General features: G+C 52.7%; 5 protein-coding genes across 5 annotated transcripts; 3 read left to right on the top strand and 2 right to left on the bottom strand.

The window, feature by feature from the left end:
- Positions 1-317: 317 nt before the first annotated feature.
- On the top strand, positions 318-4,556 carry BJY04DRAFT_226291 (aminophospholipid-translocating P4-type ATPase NEO1). Its single transcript, XM_073718387.1, has 3 exons — positions 318-800; positions 831-2,408; positions 2,458-4,556. The coding sequence occupies exons 1-3, from the start codon at positions 593-595 to the stop codon at positions 4,425-4,427; spliced, it is 3,756 nt and encodes a 1,251-aa protein (XP_073573858.1). The 5' UTR covers positions 318-592; the 3' UTR covers positions 4,428-4,556.
- A 423-nt stretch (positions 4,557-4,979) lies between these two features.
- Positions 4,980-10,422, top strand: sec16 (COPII coat assembly protein SEC16; the record flags this gene model as incomplete). Its single annotated transcript, XM_073715598.1, has 2 exons — positions 4,980-9,780; positions 9,833-10,422. 2 exons carry the CDS (start codon positions 4,980-4,982, stop codon positions 10,420-10,422), a joined length of 5,391 nt encoding a protein of 1,796 aa, XP_073573857.1.
- Positions 10,423-10,793: 371 nt separating this feature from the next.
- Positions 10,794-12,564, bottom strand: BJY04DRAFT_20978 (checkpoint protein HUS1 family protein). The gene is made up of 5 exons (XM_073714170.1): positions 12,350-12,564; positions 12,148-12,266; positions 11,187-12,087; positions 11,035-11,114; positions 10,794-10,978 (listed from the first exon to the last, which is right to left on the bottom strand). Exons 1-5 carry the CDS (start codon positions 12,390-12,392, stop codon positions 10,952-10,954), a joined length of 1,170 nt encoding a protein of 389 aa, XP_073573856.1. The 5' UTR covers positions 12,393-12,564; the 3' UTR covers positions 10,794-10,951.
- An 846-nt stretch (positions 12,565-13,410) lies between these two features.
- BJY04DRAFT_183836 (uncharacterized protein) lies at positions 13,411-14,560 on the bottom strand. Its single transcript, XM_073710519.1, has one exon. It carries the CDS (start codon positions 14,352-14,354, stop codon positions 14,061-14,063), a length of 294 nt encoding a protein of 97 aa, XP_073573855.1. The 5' UTR covers positions 14,355-14,560; the 3' UTR covers positions 13,411-14,060.
- On the top strand, positions 14,553-18,973 carry BJY04DRAFT_183835 (GAS2 domain protein). The gene has a single exon (XM_073710518.1). It carries the CDS (start codon positions 14,768-14,770, stop codon positions 18,482-18,484), a length of 3,717 nt encoding a protein of 1,238 aa, XP_073573854.1. The 5' UTR covers positions 14,553-14,767; the 3' UTR covers positions 18,485-18,973.
- The last annotated feature ends 60 nt before the right edge of the window (positions 18,974-19,033 follow it).

Genomic DNA, 19,033 nt, shown 5'->3' with positions numbered 1-19,033 from the left:
CGTCTATGCGTAGTACCGTGGCATGGAAACATTTATCTGAGAGCATTAGGCAAACCCGCATGTCTTGAAAGGTTACCTGTCAACATGCCACTGCTGATTATTGATTCAATCTTATATCTATAGTCAATTGTAACTCGTAATCGCATGTAGAGCCAAACTTAGCCTACTGCCTTCATATGATTTATTCAGTACTTGGTCGATGCCTGAAACAACAAGGGGACAAATCATATTGATAAATGTACATCATGTGACCTGAGTCCGGAGTCCGCGCATAAAGAGAACGAGGAATAGGCCGCGACATTAATTGAGCCATATTGCCCAAGTGTATATTACTCGCGACTTTACCTACTGATAACCCCTTTTCACTACGAGCTGCACCGCCCGTCCAAATACGCCACCGTGTACAGACCGCCAGCAGTTACCAAGCTTACACCGAAGTTCAGCGATGGTCCCGTCGGGACACCTTGGAGACAACGCAGCATAGAACTCGACAACAGGACATGACAACTTCGTTTTTGGCGCTGGAGCCGTTCAACTGCTCCACAACTCTTGAAACGTAACTGGGATTCTAGTTTCCCACGCCGCAAACATTATGCCCTCCTCCGATTACCTCCGCGCCCACGACCGTGACAGCATAGTCGATTCCGACGATGACCTTGACCTTGAGGAGCTGGATCCTTCATCAACATATAACGCATCGCGACCCTCAAGGGATGAACCGACGCAGCAGCGAAACCATGGGCCTGGGATAGCTCTACGGAACCTGCGAGTTGGCGCCGGGAACCGACTATGGAAACGAAGTATGTCCGGGCCACGCGGGGAGGATACAGCTGGTTTACTTGGTGATCGGGACGATGATGGACTTCGAAGATCTCATGCAAGCTCTCAACAATATACGGATGACGACGCCCCTCTCCTGGAACGCAGAAGCTCCGTCCGCTCCATTGCTGACGGCGGACGAACGCCGCTACGACGATCTCGACTGGGATGGCTAAAACCAAGTGCTCTGTTTGGATCTGGTGATAAAGCAAAATCTAGAGCCACCGAGGCTGTCGTGGCGCCTCCGCGAGATGTCCTTGTCGGACAGGCCCAACAAGTGAAATACCCGCCGAACGTTGTTTCGAATGCGAAATATACACCGTGGAGTTTCCTCCCTCGCACGCTTTACAACGAGTTCTCCTTTTTCTTCAACATATACTTCCTGCTTGTTGCGCTTTCGCAGATCATTCCGGTTCTACGAATAGGCTATATGTCCACCTACATTGCGCCTCTGGCCTTTGTTGTGTCAATATCCTTAGGAAAAGAGGCTCTGGATGATATTGGGCGGAGAAGGCGAGATGCAGAGGCTAATGCAGAGGAGTTTGCGGTCCTTGCTCTGGATAAGACAGGTGGGAGCCGGGCTTTCCCCGTCGCTCAGGATGCGCACTCACAAAGGGAAAATGTCCCTGTTATCGTCAAGAAGTCTCGGGACCTCAAAGTCGGCGACGTCTTGAAGGTTCGCAAGAACCAACGTCTGCCGGCGGATGTTGTGATCTTAAAGAGTGTTTCGAACGATTCTGCCGCTCGTAAAAGCCAAGAAAATGGCTTATCTGTCGATGTTGACCGTGAGAATAACGCATCATCTTCATCTGCACCTGACCAAGAGCTGGGAACAAGTGCTGTTGCGCAAGTGGATACATCATCTGCGAGCGATACCTTCATACGGACGGACCAACTAGACGGTGAAACAGATTGGAAGTTGCGCTTGCCTTCGGTGTTTTCTCAATGCCTTTCACTTTCCGATTTTACCAGACTGAAAGTGACCGCCAGCGGGCCGGACAAAAGGGTTAATGAGTTTGTTGGCAACATTGAGCTCATGCCGCCGTTGGGGTACTACGATCCTCATGTTGACAAGATAGACGACAGACGTGAAGACGATGAGGAATCGTCAGAGGAAAATTTTGCGCCATTGTCGATCGACAATACTGCCTGGGCTAACACTGTCCTCGCATCAAATACCATTACATACGCTGTCATCATCTATACTGGATCACAGACTCGGGCTGCCCTTTCTACATCCCCTTCTCGTTCCAAGGTCGGGCTGCTGGAGTTCGAAATCAACAATCTTACGAAAATTCTCTGCGCTTTGACCTTGACCCTATCATTTGTCTTGGTTGCCCTGGAAGGGTTCGAGCCGACAAATGATAAGAAGTGGTATGTCGCCATCATGATCTATCTTATCCTGTTCTCAACGATTATCCCTATGAGTCTCCGGGTCAATTTGGATATGGCAAAGTCGGTATATGGCCGATTCATTGAACGAGATAAGGACATTCCAGATACCGTGGTCAGGACAAGCACCATTCCTGAAGACCTTGGACGCATCGAGTATCTTCTATCGGATAAGACAGGTACTTTGACCCAAAACGGTGAGTTTCCTTCCCTAGCGAATATAAAGGTAGTAGCTGACTTTCGCAGAGATGGAACTGAAGAAGATCCACGTTGGCACTGTATCTTACGCAAATGATGCTATGGAAGAGGTGGGATCGTTTGTCAAGCAGAGCTTTGTTGGCGATTCTCTGACTACGGCCGCGGCTGTATTTGGTGCACAAGCAGGCCTTGGGACAGTTCCACGTACAAGGAGGGAGATTGGCTCGCGCGTCCGGGACCTTGTCCTCGCTCTGGCTTTGTGCCACAATGTCACTCCGACATCAGATGAAGAAGACGGCGTGAAGGTAACTAGCTACCAAGCTTCATCGCCGGATGAGATTGCGATCGTACGCTACACGGAAGAAGTTGGTCTTAAGCTATCCTACCGTGACCGACAAAGTATAGTGCTTGAGTCGGTTCACACTGGGCACGTCGTTGTCCGCGTTCAGATACTTGACATTTTCCCATTCACGTCTGATAGCAAGCGAATGGGTATTATCGTCAAGTTTGAGACGGACAATGGCATTCTGGACATTCCAACAGAAGACGATGAAATTTGGTTCTACCAAAAGGGAGCGGATACGGTCATGACATCTATTGTGGCGGCTAATGACTGGCTTGACGAGGAAACGGCTAATATGGCCCGAGAAGGACTGCGAACGCTGGTCGTTGGACGGAAACGACTCTCATCGCTTCAGTACCAGGAATTCGTCAACAAGTACAAACAGGCCTCTCTCTCGCTTCAAGGCCGAGATATCGGTATGGCAAAGGTGATTAGCGAGTACCTCGAGCATGATTTGGAGCTGCTTGGTGTTACCGGTGTCGAGGATCGCCTCCAGAGGGATGTCAAGCCGTCGCTCGAGCTTCTACGCAACGCTGGAGTCAAAATTTGGATGCTTACTGGTGACAAGGTGGAAACTGCTCGCTGTGTTGCGATTTCTGCAAAACTCGTGGCCCGCGGCCAGTATATTCATACTGTCGCTAAAGTCAAGGACAAGTCGGGTGCCCAGGAAGCTTTGGATTTCCTCCGCAACAAGACTGACTGCTGTTTACTTATCGACGGCGAGTCCCTGGCTCTCATGCTCACTCAATTCCGCTCAGCGTTTATTTCAGTTGCTGTTCTACTGCCTGCTGTGATTGCATGCCGATGTTCGCCTACTCAGAAAGCCGAAGTTGCCGATTTGATTCGCCAGCATACTAAGAAGCGTGTCTGCTGTATTGGTGACGGCGGTAACGATGTGTCCATGATTCAAGCAGCGGACGTGGGAATTGGTATCGTTGGAAAAGAGGGTCGACAGGCTTCCCTAGCGGCCGATTTCAGTATCACTCAGTTCCACCACGTCACCAAGCTGCTGGTATGGCATGGACGCAACTCATACAAGCGCTCGGCCAAGCTAGCGCAGTTCATCATGCACCGTGGTCTCATAATCAGTGCCTGCCAGACCATGTACAGTATTGCAAGCCATTTCGACCCCAAAGGCTTGTTCATCAATTGGCTCATGGTCGGATATGCGACTGTCTACACCAACGCCCCTGTCTTTTCCCTGGTGCTTGATCGTGATGTGGACGAACAACTGGCAAACCTCTATCCTGAACTATACAAGGAGCTAAAGACGGGCCGCAGTCTGAGCTACCGCTCCTTTTTCACCTGGGTTTTTGTCTCTGTCTACCAAGGTGCTGTGATCCAAGGCCTCTCCCAGCTTCTGCTCGACACCATCTCTGGACCCCGTCTCATCAGCGTCTCATTCACAGCCCTTGTACTTAATGAGCTGATTATGGTAGCCATTGCTATCACGACCTGGCACCCCGTGATGATATTCTGTCTCCTTGGTACGACTCTGGTGTACGCTGCCAGTGTTCCGTTTTTGGGCGAATACTTTGACCTCAAGTACGTGATTACGATAGACTGGGTCTGGCGCGTGGTTGCTGTGACAGCTGTCTCGATCATCCCTGTCTGGGCTGCCAAACTGATCAAGCAGTCCTGGAGTCCGCCCAGCTACCGGAAGGTGCGGGGATGAGTGGCTCGGTCTTGTATCCCTACCATTATTGCCAATTAGCATTGCTTTGTCTCATTCCTGGCCGCTTGATATCGTGTTCGTATATAGACTCTGCATGAATGATGTATTCCTATTCATAGACTCTGCTGATTCCCATTGCATAAACCCACGTGACGTGTCATAACTTGCGATGTGGCCCCTTTTATCATTCATGAGGGAGTAGTTCTGCCGGGAAAACCCGCCCCCAAAGGTGATGCCGCAACGCCATAACGAGCTAATCACATCAGCGCCAGGAGTAACCTATCCTTGACAGCTGTTTTTGCCACGCAGTCATGAAGTCTCCAGTTTCTCTTTATCTCTTGTAATGTTTCTTTGATTTGCAAAAATTGAGCTTGCTTTTTTCTTACGCGCCCTCCCCCCCTTGCTTTATACTTTTCATGTCGCCGAAACCTACGCCGAACTGAGCTGAGCGATCTCCGACTCGGGTTGAGTAAGTACCTTCGAAGAACGAAACGTGTCAGCTTCACACCTGACTCTTTATCGCGGATGGAATAGACCTGGCACCCCGCAAACATGGAGCAGAGCGAAGCTTCCGCTGTTTGGAACCCGGCGCTCCGATCGGACGGTGCCGAACCTCCTGTCGCGACGACAGAGCTCGCCCCCGTCTCCCTACCCCCTTCGCAAGACGCCGTCCCGGACGCGATTGAGCTCTCGGATACCGAGTCTACAGCGCCTTTAGACATCCCAGAGGAGAAACCGACCCCCAAAGAAGATTTCACGATTACCGAAACGCGAGCCGAGTTCCGGGAAGAGGCCGCGGAGCTCTTCTCTGCGGCCGGCGGCGAGAGCCCGGACGACAACCCCTTTGAACCGGAACCTATAACCACAGGCGCAAACGAATCCTTACAAACCACACAGGAACCCCACGTCCCGGAGGTGCAGACTCACCAGCCCGAGGAAGACACGTCTGGCCAAGCCGTCCAACCGTCGAGTGGCTACCCTGATGCAGAGTGGCCCAATCATCAAGGTCCTGCGGATCACCCTGCATCAATTAACGGAGAAATCGCCAGCACCAACCACGACCTTTGGGGTAGCCCCAAGAGCGTTGACCACGGGGAAGATGACTTTTTCGATCAATTGAAGACACAAACGAAACCAATTTATTTTCCGCCGGAGGAGTCGAGATTCGAGGAGGGTGTGCCTTTGCTGGACGATTCGATGGATACCCCGGTTGAGCCACCTGCGCAGCATCAGGGCCACATTGATAGTGTCTTTGATGGCGATGATGGTGATGATTCTGGATTCTTCAGCTCGGCTCAGAAACCGGCGGCAGGCAATGAACCCGAAGGGCCGTTTCATATCCATCGCAAAAGCACGTCTCAAGTGATGGACTCTTTAGGGGCTTCTCAGTTTGCGCCTGCAAGTCCACTTTCTCCAACAGCCGAGGAGTTTGATAACATCTTAGCCGCAGCGGCCTCAGAGTCACCTGAGAAGGAAAAGGAAGCGGCCTCGGAGGTTGATTTGGCTGCGGCGTGGCAGGCGGCGCTTTCCGACGATGAGCTGGAGGGCGCGCCTGTCGCCCCGGTTGACGACGACCTTGCTGCGCGGTGGCAGGCAGAACTTGATGATGACGATCTGTTACTGGAGGATGAGACCGTCGATACTGCCGCAGTCAATGGCGATGCCGCGCTCCCTACCCCTCAAACTCTCGGTAGTCCGTTTGGGACCCCACAGGGTTCCAGCAGGCCTAAGCTGCCACAAAATTCATATGTTCCTCACCAACCTTCTACAGCGGATCTGGTTGGTGTTCCTGTGCCAGGGGTTATCCCTACAGCTACTAGTGCTCCTCTCGGCTCGAGCTACTTCCAGCCGCCTCAGCCTCCGGCCCCAGTCAACAGGGCCGAGAGCTTTGCGGAGTGCTCAAAGGAAGGCTACAAGTCTCCTTACGATCTTCCTGAAGAGATTGTACCACGCCGCAAACCTGCCCTCAAACCAATCGTCGCGCCTGCTGGTCTAACTCCACCCCCCCCTCCTCGGAGCAGCAGCATTCCAGTGCCGCTGCCCCAGTCATCTCTAGCAACCCCTCCTATCGGCGTTGCCAACTCGCCCAACGCAGCAGCTCCCGCAGCCATACCTACGCCAAATAATTTCTACGAGGAACTACCGTTGCCGCCGGTCCGGCCCCGCTCACGACCCCAAAGTTCCGGACGATATGCCCCGAATACGGCAAGCCCTGCAATCACGCAACCACCACCTCCTGCTCCAGGGGCAGGTATCCCCCCTGTGTACCCCGCTGGTGACCTTCAACCTCAGTTGCAGCAGCCGGAGCGGTTAGGACCGTACGCGAATGCTCTAGCTCCTACTTCTCAAAGTGCCCCCGTTGTACCTACAGTGAACTCAAGATACTCCCCGAAGCCGCCAACGTTACAACCTGGAGTCAAACCGCCCGCATCCCCCAGATACTCTCCAGCGCCACCATCTTCAGCCGCCGCTCCACCCCCGCCCCCGCAACGTTATGTCTCTCAACCTCCTAGCTTCCCTCCTCAAGGAGTTTCATTATCTTTCCAGCCACGTACTTCCAGCCCGCTTGCCCACCATGAGAAGGTTTCCTACCAGCCGAACGAAGTCCGAAAATCTTCTTTACCATACTCTGTCTCCTCTGCGGACGAACAGCAACTCAATGTTGATGCAGGAGGCCCTGCTCCCATTTCCCCCCGTTCATCCCAACAACTGGGCTCTGCGCAAGCTGGCCCTGCGGAGGCACCAGCGGATGCATTGAGCAACTACCAGCAAGCGTCTCCGCCAAGAAACCCGTACGCTCCTCCCTCTTATGTAGAGGAATTTTCTCGCCGCGTCTCTTCTGCGAATACCCCCTCCGCCTACACTCCACCCCCCGAGGGTTCTTCGTTTGCGCCTCCTCGACGGTCTCAAACACAATCGCCCACCCAACAGCAACCTGGCCCAAGATTATCTGTCCCATCCCTTGAGCCCTTCAAACGGCCCGCGTCTGTCCATACGCCTAGTTCGCCCACAAAGGCTCCCAATGCTTACGCGCCAGTGCAGAGCTCAGGCCATACCCGGGCCATTTCCCAGTCACTCGACTTCATCCCACCAACCGATGGAAAGGAGCTCGACCCTCTGCAACGATGGAAAGGAGCACCGATCTTCAAATTTGGCTTTGGTGGCACTGTTCTCTCTTCCTTCCCCAAGCATATTCCTCGGTATAGTGCGGGCCAAGCCACACCCAAGATCAAGTCGATGCCTGGCGAGATCAAAACCGCCCATCTTAACGCGTTAATCCCGTCTCCAGAAGGTATCGTACCGCATCCAGGACCTTTGAGGAATAAATCCAAGAAGAAGGATCTCGTTTCTTGGCTCTCGAGCAAAATCGCGGCGTTCGAGAACGAAGGAGTGCCGTTGCATTTACAATCTAGCCCCGATTCTCATAAGCGCCATGAAGAGAAGATTCTACTCTGGAAGTCTGTGCGCGTCCTTGTTGAACACGATGGTGGCGCACAGAACACGCCAGAGCTTCAGAAGTCTCTGAGGAGCGTTTTGTTCCCGCACTTACAGGCTGCGGACTCGGATTCACCATATGGTGGATCCCTTCAGTCCTTTGCCGCCCAATCGCTTGATACTGCCTCTCGGTCCGACGGGACAGACTCCAAGTCACTGAGTAGCATTCGCGACAACTTGCTCCTTGGGGAGCGAGAGAAAGCTGTGTGGAGTGCGGCAGATGGCCGTCTTTGGGGACATGCCATGATTATCGCGTCCACTCTGGACAAGGCTGTATGGAAGCAGGTCGTGCAGGAATTTGTGAGGAGGGAAGTCAGGTCCACCACTGGAAATTCCGAGTCTCTTGCCGCTTTATACGAGATCTTCGCTGGCAACTTCGAAGAGAGCATTGATGAGCTTGTTCCTCCCTCAGCCAGGGCTGGGTTGAAGATGATTAGTAAGGTAGATGGACAGAGTGCCTCAAAAGACGCTCTTGCTGGCCTCGAGTCTTGGAAGGATACCCTAGGGCTAGTGTTGAGTAACCGGAGTCCCGAGGACCACCAGGCTCTGCAGGCCCTTGGCCGGCTGTTGCTCTCGTATGGTCGAACAGAGGCTGCGCATATTTGTCTGATCTTCTCACGGGCTGCTGTATTTGGTGGACCAGATGATCCACAGTCAAATGTTGTTCTCCTCGGCGCCGACCATATCCACTCATCCCAAGCAGCCTTGCAAGATGATGATGCTATTCTGCTAACTGAAGCATATGAATACGCCACCTCTATCCTGGCTGGCTCACCTACGTCTACACTTCCACATCTGCTGGCCTTCAAGCTCATCCACGCCTGGTCCCTTACTGAACAGGGGCAGAAGTCTGAAGCTCAGCAATATTGCGATGCAGTCGCAGCGGCTCTCAAGGCTACCACGAAGCCCACGGCCTATCACCATCAGCATCTGTTCTTTGGCGTGGATGAGTTATCAGCTCGCCTAAAGCAGACTACCGGCGATGGCGGGTCGTGGATTTCGAAGCCTAGCATGGAGAAGGTCTCTTCATCAATGTGGAATCGGTTCAGCAACTTTGTTGCCGGTGACGACAGCGATGCTGCGTCAACCGGCTCGGGCAAGGGCGGAGAAGCAGAAGTTGGCCCGTTCGCCAAAATCGCCGGTACTCCTACTGTCAGCCGCTCACCGTCTGTCTCGGACTTGTACGGACAATACCCCATGCCTGCTGCCCAACCTATTCCCACCGCTGGACCCTCACGCTACCAGCCGAATAACCAGTACGCCCCGAACGCCTCGCCTGATCAAGGTCGCGGACGGTCGTCCCTTGACTCCCAGAGATCAGCTTCATTCGGTCTGACCTATGGTCAGCGTCGTGGATCTCAGGAGTACACCCCTCAGCCTGAGAGCACTAGCTATACAGGAGGACCTTTCTACAGCTCTCCGTCTGTTGGCTACCAGTCTACTCCTCCCCAACCATCCTACATGCCTCTTGCTCCTGTTGAAGAGGATATGGCGCAACAGGCTTATCCCACCCCAACAGGTGCTCCACAAGGCTTCTTCTCCCAGGACTCACCTTATCAGCCTCCTGCCCAGAGCTCCTTTAGCCAATCGTTCGATGATGAAGCAACTCCTGGCCCTCAAATAGATGAAGGAGGCGGCTACATGCCACCCGTTGGCAATACCGGCTATGAGCCTCCTTCGCTTAGCACCGCGCCAGACTTGGAAGTGACCGAGGATTCTGACGAGGACAAGCCCCGCAAGAGGTCTCCGATGATGGACGATGAAGATGCGGACGAGAAGGCGGCACGTGAGAAGGCTGAAAGGGCACGGAGGGATCAAGAAGCCGATGCGGCTTTCCGCGCAGCAGCGGAAGCGGATGGTAAGACTCTCCCCCAGTGTTGTTCCAACGATATGATACTAACGACTACTAGCTAAAAAAGCTGCTCCAGCCAAGAGTGGATGGTGGTTCTCCGGGTGGATGAAAGGAGGAAACAAGGAAGAAGCCAACATTGCTGGGAAACCGATCCGTGCGAAACTGGGAGAGGAAAGCTCTTTCTACTACGATAAAGACCTAAAGAAATGGGTCAACAAAAAGGACCCTGGCAGCGCAACTGCAGCCCGTGCCACACCACCACCTCCAAAGGGCCCAGCTCCTCCCAGCAGAACCGCCAGTGGAAGCAGCATGCCCCCTCCGCCTTTGCCAACTGGACCAGGAAGTCGGCCACCGTCTTCTGCAGGTCTTGCTCCGCCGCCACTCTCTGGAAGCCCTGTGCCGTCTTCACTTGGCCTTCCGCCGACTCCTTCATTGGGACCTGCTCGGTCTGTCTCTACTGGTGCCGTTTCAACCACCGGTGCCCCCTCTTCTCGTCCGGGAAGCTCAGCTGGCCCTCCTCCTAGACCTGCGACTTCTTTGAGCAACGCCAGCTCGATTGATGACCTGCTCGGAGCGCCGCAAGCGCGCAAGGGTAACACGGTTCGAGGCAGGAAGAAGGGCCGATACGTTGATGTGATGGCCCAATAGAGTATTTTCCGAAGCCAGGCTTCATCACTTATAACCCCCCTTGCATATTGTGAAGGTGTATACCCTTGTTGCATTTGACGGTTCAAGTAAACTTGCTTCAAACTTGCATGCCATTTGCTCGAGACGACAAAAATCGACGGGTATGGCCCTGCTCATCCATTCTGGGCGTTGGCAAGCAGATGACACAACGTAACAACGTTGGCCATCTTGCATTTCCGCTGTATGCTTGTTTCCTGTACATTTATTCCCTTTCTCGGATTGTTTTACTTTATGTCTTTCTTATGTTGATTCCTTTTCTTTTGTTGATTTATGATGGATGGATGAATGGTTTGACTTGACTTGACTTAACATGTGATTAGACTGAGTTGAGTCGTGATGCCATGTCTTTTTCTTGTCTGTTTCATGGAACATGAGATTTAATTATAATAATACTTTTATGAGATGATTTCTATTGAAGGTTCATTTCTCGCGTATGTGGCTCTCACATATCGTCCGGATGAGAACGCTAGATCATGCGGGGTTATGTGTTTCAGTTCAGGTAGGAGTTGATATAATACTGCACCTGTTAGCTTTGCGAACCTGTGTTAGGAAATAATAGGAGATAGAACACACCGTCAAACAAGACTCCTCATCCTCATTCCAACTACTAGGTAGATAAACATAGAGTACCAACGCTGTCTCATGGATGAAGCCTACCAGCCAACATTAGCACCACCCTCCCCCAATCCAGCCTCTAGGAGAATAAGAGCGATAGAAATACTCACAAGCAACGACCTTCGGGTTCAACCTCCCCACACTCAGAACCCTCGCCCAGTCCCTCCCATCGATCCTCACCTTCGCCCACCCCGCCTCATCATCCCCGGGCAACGCCCTCATCCGCTCTGAAGGCAACTGATCCATCTGACTCTGCGAGAGCTGGCTCGGATCCAACGCCGGATTATGCAAATCACTCCACACACTCGAGATCCGCAGCGCGTCTGTAGCGATGGCTAGCCGCAGCGAACCATGCATGTTCGCCGAGAGTTCAAGTTTGGGAGATGCCCCGGGCCCCAACGTCCCAGGACCGCTCGTCGCCCCGGAGTTCTGCGTGGAAACTATATTGCTGTTTGCCGCCGCCGCCGCCGCAGCAGGCGAGGAGTCCGCAGCGAGCTTCGTGAACCGCTCAGAGATGGATTTCAACTGAAACAGGTCCGGGAGGATAATATGGACGTCTGGATCTCTGCAGCGCGGCTCATGGAGGCCCTCGACCGCGCTCTCGTGGAGCACCTTGACGGGGATTTCCTGCGTGATGAATGTTTCGCGTTCGCGACGGCCCGATGCCGATGCTTGGCCTGGGGGTGGTGGGGGTCCCATTGAGCCTGGGCCCTCTGTAGTCGGGTTTGCGCCTCGGGCTCGAGTTTCAGTTACGAGCGACCCGTCGTCGCGCTCGATGACTGTTGCTGGACCGTTAGAGACACCGAGTGGGTCAGAACCTTTGACCCAGCTCTTTGCTCGGATCGTCAGGGCTAGGAAGGGGACCTTTCCGCGCTGGGTGAGGCGTAGTTGCACCCATTTCGCGTTTGCGGCTGAGCGGAGGGCGCGGTGGAGGGAGGAGAGGGGCACCTCGAGATTTATGACCCCGGTGTTGGATTCGAGGGTGTAGTCTGTGTCTTCGAAGATGGATTCCTGGGGTTGATTTAGTTGGAAGTGAGATAGAAGACGGAGGGGATTGGGTGAGATGCGTACGACCGGCAGCTGCGCCCAGACTTGCGTTCCCTGGTCGGGGATTATGGTGAAGCGGACGACTGACTCCTCGAGGCGCATCCAGCAGAGCTTTCCTAGGGAGGAGAGGGAGCCGACGAGTTCTGGTTGGATAGTCAGTAGGTGGGATCTATGGTGTTGGTAGGTACGCGTTGACAGGACGCGAGGTTTGAAGCATAGGACGTACTGGTGAGGGTAGCGGTGTTGACCACTTGTGTACGGAAACGCATGTTTTCATCGTTGTATTCTGGTGTCTACGTAGAAATCGTTGGGCGTGTTGGTTTGTGTAGTTGATGGAATGAGGTGGTGATATTGGAGATGGATCTCCGATGTCGATGTGGGGAATTTAAAGCTCCATGGAATGTTCCGAAGGACAATCTCGAGATCTACAAAATCTAGCGGACGACGGAAAATTTATAAGGAGCTGTTTCTTCTTACTAAAGTAGTCTGACGTGATGGGTGATATGGGAGAAATTTGGATTAAATTCTACAAGAGACGCAGTCACTATGAAATCGCTACAGGTACGCTAGTAGTCAGGTACCTACCTAGTATAATAGCCTCGGAGAAGCTGCATCGATGGAATTCCCTGCCACAGGCTGTTCCTGCCTCGACAAACATGTCTTCAGTCCATGCAAGGCGCGTGGTTTCATGCGGATGGATGGCCGTGGACGGTGGCCCGCAGATTTGTGCTATTACAATTGCTGGACGCGTCCTCCTCCTGGCTGGCCTGGTGGTAGGTTGTGGCTGAGTATCGGATTTGCTTGAGGCTGGCCTACCAAATGGATTGAGTTTGGATATCAGTATACCCTTGCAAAGGAAGTTTATTGCAGAGCAATGGAGGACTGAACAGTGAACGGCAGGGACGCTGGGAGGAGACATGAGCAGTGGCTTGTCTCGGATAGAGTTGGCTGGATATGCAAGGGAGGTCGATCATCTTCAAGCTTGAATAACAAAATTTCGCGTGTTCAGAGGCTCCAGGAGAGACAGATGGATCTTTCTCGGCTCAGAAAAAGAATGGTTTGACGCGACAAAGATATGATCGTGCCATTGTAAGCGCGTGGTGCAACTGCCCGATGATGAGCTGGATAGTTAAGCTGCAGCGTTTATGCACGAGACCACATATGGTAGATAATGACAACAGGCAGGCCAGGCTTGTTACTTCGTACGTACCTCGTATGACTGAATGGATATTAATACTATAAAATAGATAAAATAGACGGCAACGGGGTTAGTTCGTGGTACTAATGGTTAATAGTGCAGTTTGGCAGCCCCTTTTGGCGCCGCTCCACCCCGACGCGTTGTGCAAAAAACGACGAGCTGGGAGAAAAGATCCAGCTTGAATGTTTAATAGTAACTGGTCATTGGCTGTTTATTCTTATTCTTAGTCTCCTCCATCATCCACTCATTCTGACGCTCGTTCCTCCCCCCGATCCAATCGTCCGCCTCCAGCGTTCCAGTCTTTCAGCTTGTGCATCTATCGCGTACCACCGACACCAACACCAACACCAACTCTTCCATCTCCAACTCCGACACTCTCCCCTCACACACCTCCAATTCCACTCTTACCAACTCGACTTTATCTTAATCTTCTCTCATATCTATTCGCTCCAGTCACATTTGTCCCTCCCTATTCTTCTCCTAGCTGGACGAACTTTGGTGAGATCGCGTCTCAGCATGCTTGTTCTTCACTCTTGCTTCGTTTCTCATACCGATTTTGCCGCGCGACCACCGTCGATCAGCCCTCAGTGCTGAAGCCCGACCGAAATCCACCCGACACGTTTGAATATTCCCCAGAAGGCCGAGCTCGACATGGCGAGTGGCCGTTTCAGCCCCCCTCCTCGGCCGTTTCAGCTGCCCCCCACGTTAGCTTCAAAGGCATCAGATCGCCTAGCTGCCCCTAAATATCAGGATTTAGATCCCCTCCTCGGAAATCTATCGCCAGAATCAACACTGCAAGCGCTCTCGTCGACCAATGCGGTACCGAACAACGAACAAGCTGCCCACGATATCTTGGCCAAGAGCATCTCTCAGGCCACGCCATCAGAACGAGCTCTCGGAATACGCGCCGCAGTAGCAGCTCAAAAGCTTGGACAATGGTACAGAGAAGTGCATTCGTGGGTATGGCCGAAACGACCCGATGCTCAGCTAGGAAAGGGGTTTGTACCCCCCTCCGACGCGGAGGAGGCGGCATACTGCGGGAGCCTCCCAACGGCTGTTGTGGAGGAGCATGAAAAACGCATTGAAGAGATCCGGGATGGAATGGATGGCTTGGACGTTGAAGAGTTGAAGGAGCACGTTCTTAATGCTCACATTCCAGGGAGGTCTCGGCCTTCGTCAGCCAACAGCACCATGTCTATCCCTCCTCCGCTCAGCTATGTGCAGCTAAGTGACTTTACCGCTGTTATAACCGCCACTATTCTTCGTGCTCTACCGTCCTTATCCCGCCTAAACAGTCTACTTTCCAATTGGCATGTACGACTGCTGGTTTTGAGGCAGATTCCCGGCCTGTTACAGAATTTGCAATTCGCTAGATCAGAGCTCGACTCCGCTTTGGATCTTTTGAAGTTCACCGCGCCCCCTACGGAGAAGGATGTTCTGTATTCGATGGCCAACTATCATGCGAAGAGGCTTGCTCTGGAATCGATCGTGGTTTCCGCAGGCCGCAGAATGGACCGTATACTCGATTCCCTGGACGACCGTGAAGATTCTCTTCCGGAGAGCTGGATCGACGATTTAGAATCAATCGAAGCGGAATTTGCCGGTTGGGTCATGCAGGCTGAAAGACGGACCGTCGAGAACGAATGGCGCCGATTATCAAACCGCTCGAATGAAAACGAGAAACCCGGCTCGAAACTTTCCCAGCCTGAGTTGGCGCAGAATAAGGATATTGCGCGGTCTACTAATACCCATATTCCTCCAGCGGTGAAAAACAAAATCACCGAAATCTCAAGCGCAGAGTCTCTAGATTCAGTGGACGAGGTTGATTCATCTGAGCCCGCATCTCAGGCTCGAATTGCTCCATTCCAGATCGGACGCGCCCCAATGGAAACCATTGTCGAAGAGATGGGTAGTCCTTTTGACCGGCCACTCTCCCGCATCGCTGGTAACATCATTTCCACAGTCGCAGAAAGGACTACGCCTGATTCTCCATCGCCGTTACCGTGTGACAAGTTTCATGCGAGAGATGCCTTGGCCTCGGTACCTGTCATGCAACTGGATGACGAATGTGACAACACCCCTGCGAATCCTATGCGTGATACTCTACCAGACGACTCGCGGGGTGATGTGGGTTACTCGGACTTTTCAATCAAGCTCTCTCCTGTGGAGGACTCAATACACCTCCCTGAACAGCAAATCCAGGGGCTACCTATTACACTAGAGGCTGAGACGCCTGTGAGCCTTGAAGCCCCAACCTATGACCTCGACATTTGCCAGGATACCCCAGAAGCACTTGTTGACGCATCCTCTACCGCCGAGTATGTTGAGTATCCGCCTCCTCTCGAGACGCCCAAAGGTGAATGCTCCCTCGCTAGTACGAACCTTGAGTCATTCGTCGGCCTTGATGAACCACAGGACGAGATCAAAGATCAAGAGGTTACGCCTCAAGCCGCCATCGATATCTCTGTTGTTGAACCTTCACCTCTTGAACCAGAATCTGGCAACGAATCATCCACTGATTCGACGGTTGAGACTACCGTGAGCTCACAAGGAGAAGGGCTATTGCGTCTTCCCGCCATTGAACTCGAACTGGACACAACCCAAGAAGCCGTCCTGGAAAAAATGCAGCCTCAAGTAACTACTACTACTTTGGCAGAACTCACGACCACCATCCCCGGTTCAGGCGGGTCAATGGCTCAAGGAAGTGCTCATACTATTTCGACAGACCTCACAACTACCAAACCCCCAATAGCAGCGCAACCAAAGTCCGAAGAAACTGCTTCTCCACGTCCTTCCGTTGAGAAATCTACTCCTCTAGCAGAAGAATCCGTGTCTCGGGAGATAAATTTCACTCAGACCCCACCCTCGATTCAAGAACCTGCTCGAATTTCGGCTCTTCCAGAACATAATAAATCATCCGAGATCACCGAATTACTAGCGGCGTTTGAAGAGCCCCAGGCTATTGCGAACCCCGGTAAAGAGGCTGAATCTTCACAACAATCCGAAAACAGCATTCCGTTACCAGCTGAGGCAATCAAAGTGGAATTGGAAGAAAAGCTTGAACTATCTGCTGAGATTAGCGAGCACGCTCAATCAACGCCAGTGGAGGAAGAGCCTGTTGCTACCGGTCAACCGCTGATTGAAGCAGCACTTTCGCCGGTCTATACCCCCAAAGCACCCAAGCGATGTGAAAAACCACCTGGCGATAATCTAGCGTCTCTCCCGAACCTGTTTATTCCCCACGATGCTCGTATCGCTTCCCCTGAACCACACCATATTGAAGAAACAGAAGAGCAAATCGCACCTAAGAAGCCCCTGGATAGTCCAATTAAGTTGTCAAAGGCTCGCCCTGGAAGACTAGATCTCGACGAGCACAAGTCCAAAACCCGCGTTCGGCGGACGTCAAAAGCATCTAATGGCTCACTGTCCGACTATCCGTCACTTGTGTCGAGCCCAGAAATACCCGAGCCACGAACTGCATCCTCGAATGGAACGCCTCTGCTTGTCGAAATGCCACCTCATTTTCCAGCAGACTACGAACCATCCGGGACTGTGCGTCGGAGTGATCACACATTGCGTGAAGAGCGCCTGTTGCGTTTAGACTCCCAGAAGCCCTCGCCGCGGGAAAACTTCGCACACAACAGAGCTCTTAGCCTCCCGTTGCAGCGGTTCATAAATGAGCGGCTTGACATGAATTACGAAACCGGTTCTGGTACGGAGGAAGATGTGTTTGCTTCTGAATTTTCAGGTTATAAGAAGAAGAAGGCGCCGGCGGAAAGGCGCCTAAAGTCTAGATCCGCCACTTCACCCGGCGAAATAAAGCGTCTTGACGGTCAACACCTTGCGTCTACCCGTGAAGAAAGCCCTGGGCCTGATTCTGATGGCTCTATCGGCGTGCAGCGAGCGGCTCAAGAAAGCAGCAAAAAGACGCTCCCCTGGCGCTCAGGAAATGCTACATCTGCAGGGCCGGTGAGCAACAAAGTAACTACACGCATAAGAAACAGCTTGACTGCTCAGCCGAGCCTAGAAAGCATTGGGCCTTACACATCTGATGATCAACCGAAGCGATCAAAACCTATCCTCAACAAAACGAAATCTCGGTCATCTTCTCTGTCAAAACAGTTCATTCGCCCCAAGGATCATATGGATGAGAAAATAAACTCCATCCTTACCACTCTTCCGGGCCGCATCCACCTAGTGCCAGCTGACCAAGATGATGACGCGATGTCTGTGGCCTCATCGGTTCCCTTGAGACGAGAAAGGCTGCGGTCAGACTCACCGCAAGGCACACCGTCACGCAGCTTTACGCCAACCCCGTCTCTCACACTCAGGCCTGCAGCTGGTCGCAGGAGACACTCTCATGCTCCAGAAGAGAGCTCAATGAAGCTTTATCATCTCCATCGCGGAGGTAAATCAGCTCCCACCAAGCTCTTCGTGCGGACTGTTGGTGAGACTGGAGAACGTTTGATGGTGAGGGTTGGTGGTGGATGGGCCGATTTGGCCGAGTACTTGCGTGAATACGCCATCCACCATGGACGTCGACACGTTTCTGAGACACCTCGTGTGGAAGTTGAAGGTCTTCCCTCCCGCGACTCGCCGTCTTACTCGCCGCCTGGTAGCCGAGTGCCATCTGGAACCGGACGCCCTGTTCCATCCCGACCTCGTTCAGTCCTTAGCAACCGGCCGGCCTCGTCACTAGCGGTCCGCAAAACTAGACGCTCTTCGAACGTCTCTGATTTTGCCGATCTCCGTACAGCCAATTCCGGCGACGCTCTCAACGTCTCGTTCTCACCTATGTCAAGCGCTTTTCCTGGTCGACGGATGTCAGTTTCTTCCAACGTGTCCGCAGGAGCTGTCTCCTCGGTCAGTGAGTTTCGCCACGGCTCTCCTGGCGCTTCAGCCATGCCTCTCGGGCTTGCAGGTCCCAAGCCGCGAGCCAAACATGCCGCCATAACCCCGGAAGGTGAGGCTTGGGTCGAGGATGTGCTTGGTCAAGCCCGACGAAGCTCTTCACTACGGCCATTCAAGTACACCATCCCACCTCCGGAGAACGACAGCGAAGCGAAAACACCGCCGGTCCCGACGCTACCGAAATCTCGGAGTATCAGCGATATCGGTAAAGCTGGTTCTAGCAAGCGCGTGGCCTTGCGGGGGCTGCGGTAGCCGTCTTCATCATGCTCGTCACCCTCTAACCCTTTTTCTCACCTCTCAATAACCCCAACCTTCCTTACTACCTCGCCTCCCATCTGTCTCTAGCATGGCGTCCACGGCGTCTACCCTTAACTAGGGTTTCTTGAAAAAGCATCAAAAGCATGCTCACTTGTCATCATATCTGCATCGATTGAGCGCATCCTCATTTTCATCTGACTGTTTAGCGTGTTTCTTGCATTATCAGGGATGGATCATCACTTTTTTATTCTTTCCCCGACTGTTTTCTCTTGGACATATCATATTCTTGCGTTTTTGGTTTCCTGTTGTTTCTGTCCGTGTTTCTTTTGGCTGCAGAAAGATACCCTGTTATAAAGCTTCGTTTGGGTCAGGATAGGTCTGGTTGTTCTGTTTGGGTTTGATTCTGTTTGGCGGACATGCCTTTAGAGTTTATACACTTATTTTTATCCTACATGCATGGGAATTGGAGATAGATTTATGGAGTTGTTATACTATTCATTCTTAAGATACGATACTACATACGATGGTGCAGCTACGAACTCA

This window comes from Aspergillus karnatakaensis (genome assembly GCF_047715665.1).
Source record: "Aspergillus karnatakaensis strain CBS 102800 unplaced genomic scaffold BJY04scaffold_12, whole genome shotgun sequence".
NCBI lineage: Eukaryota > Fungi > Ascomycota > Eurotiomycetes > Eurotiales > Aspergillaceae > Aspergillus > Aspergillus karnatakaensis.
Note: the sequence above shows the minus strand (reverse complement) of the source record. Positions and strands in the feature narration are given on the sequence as shown.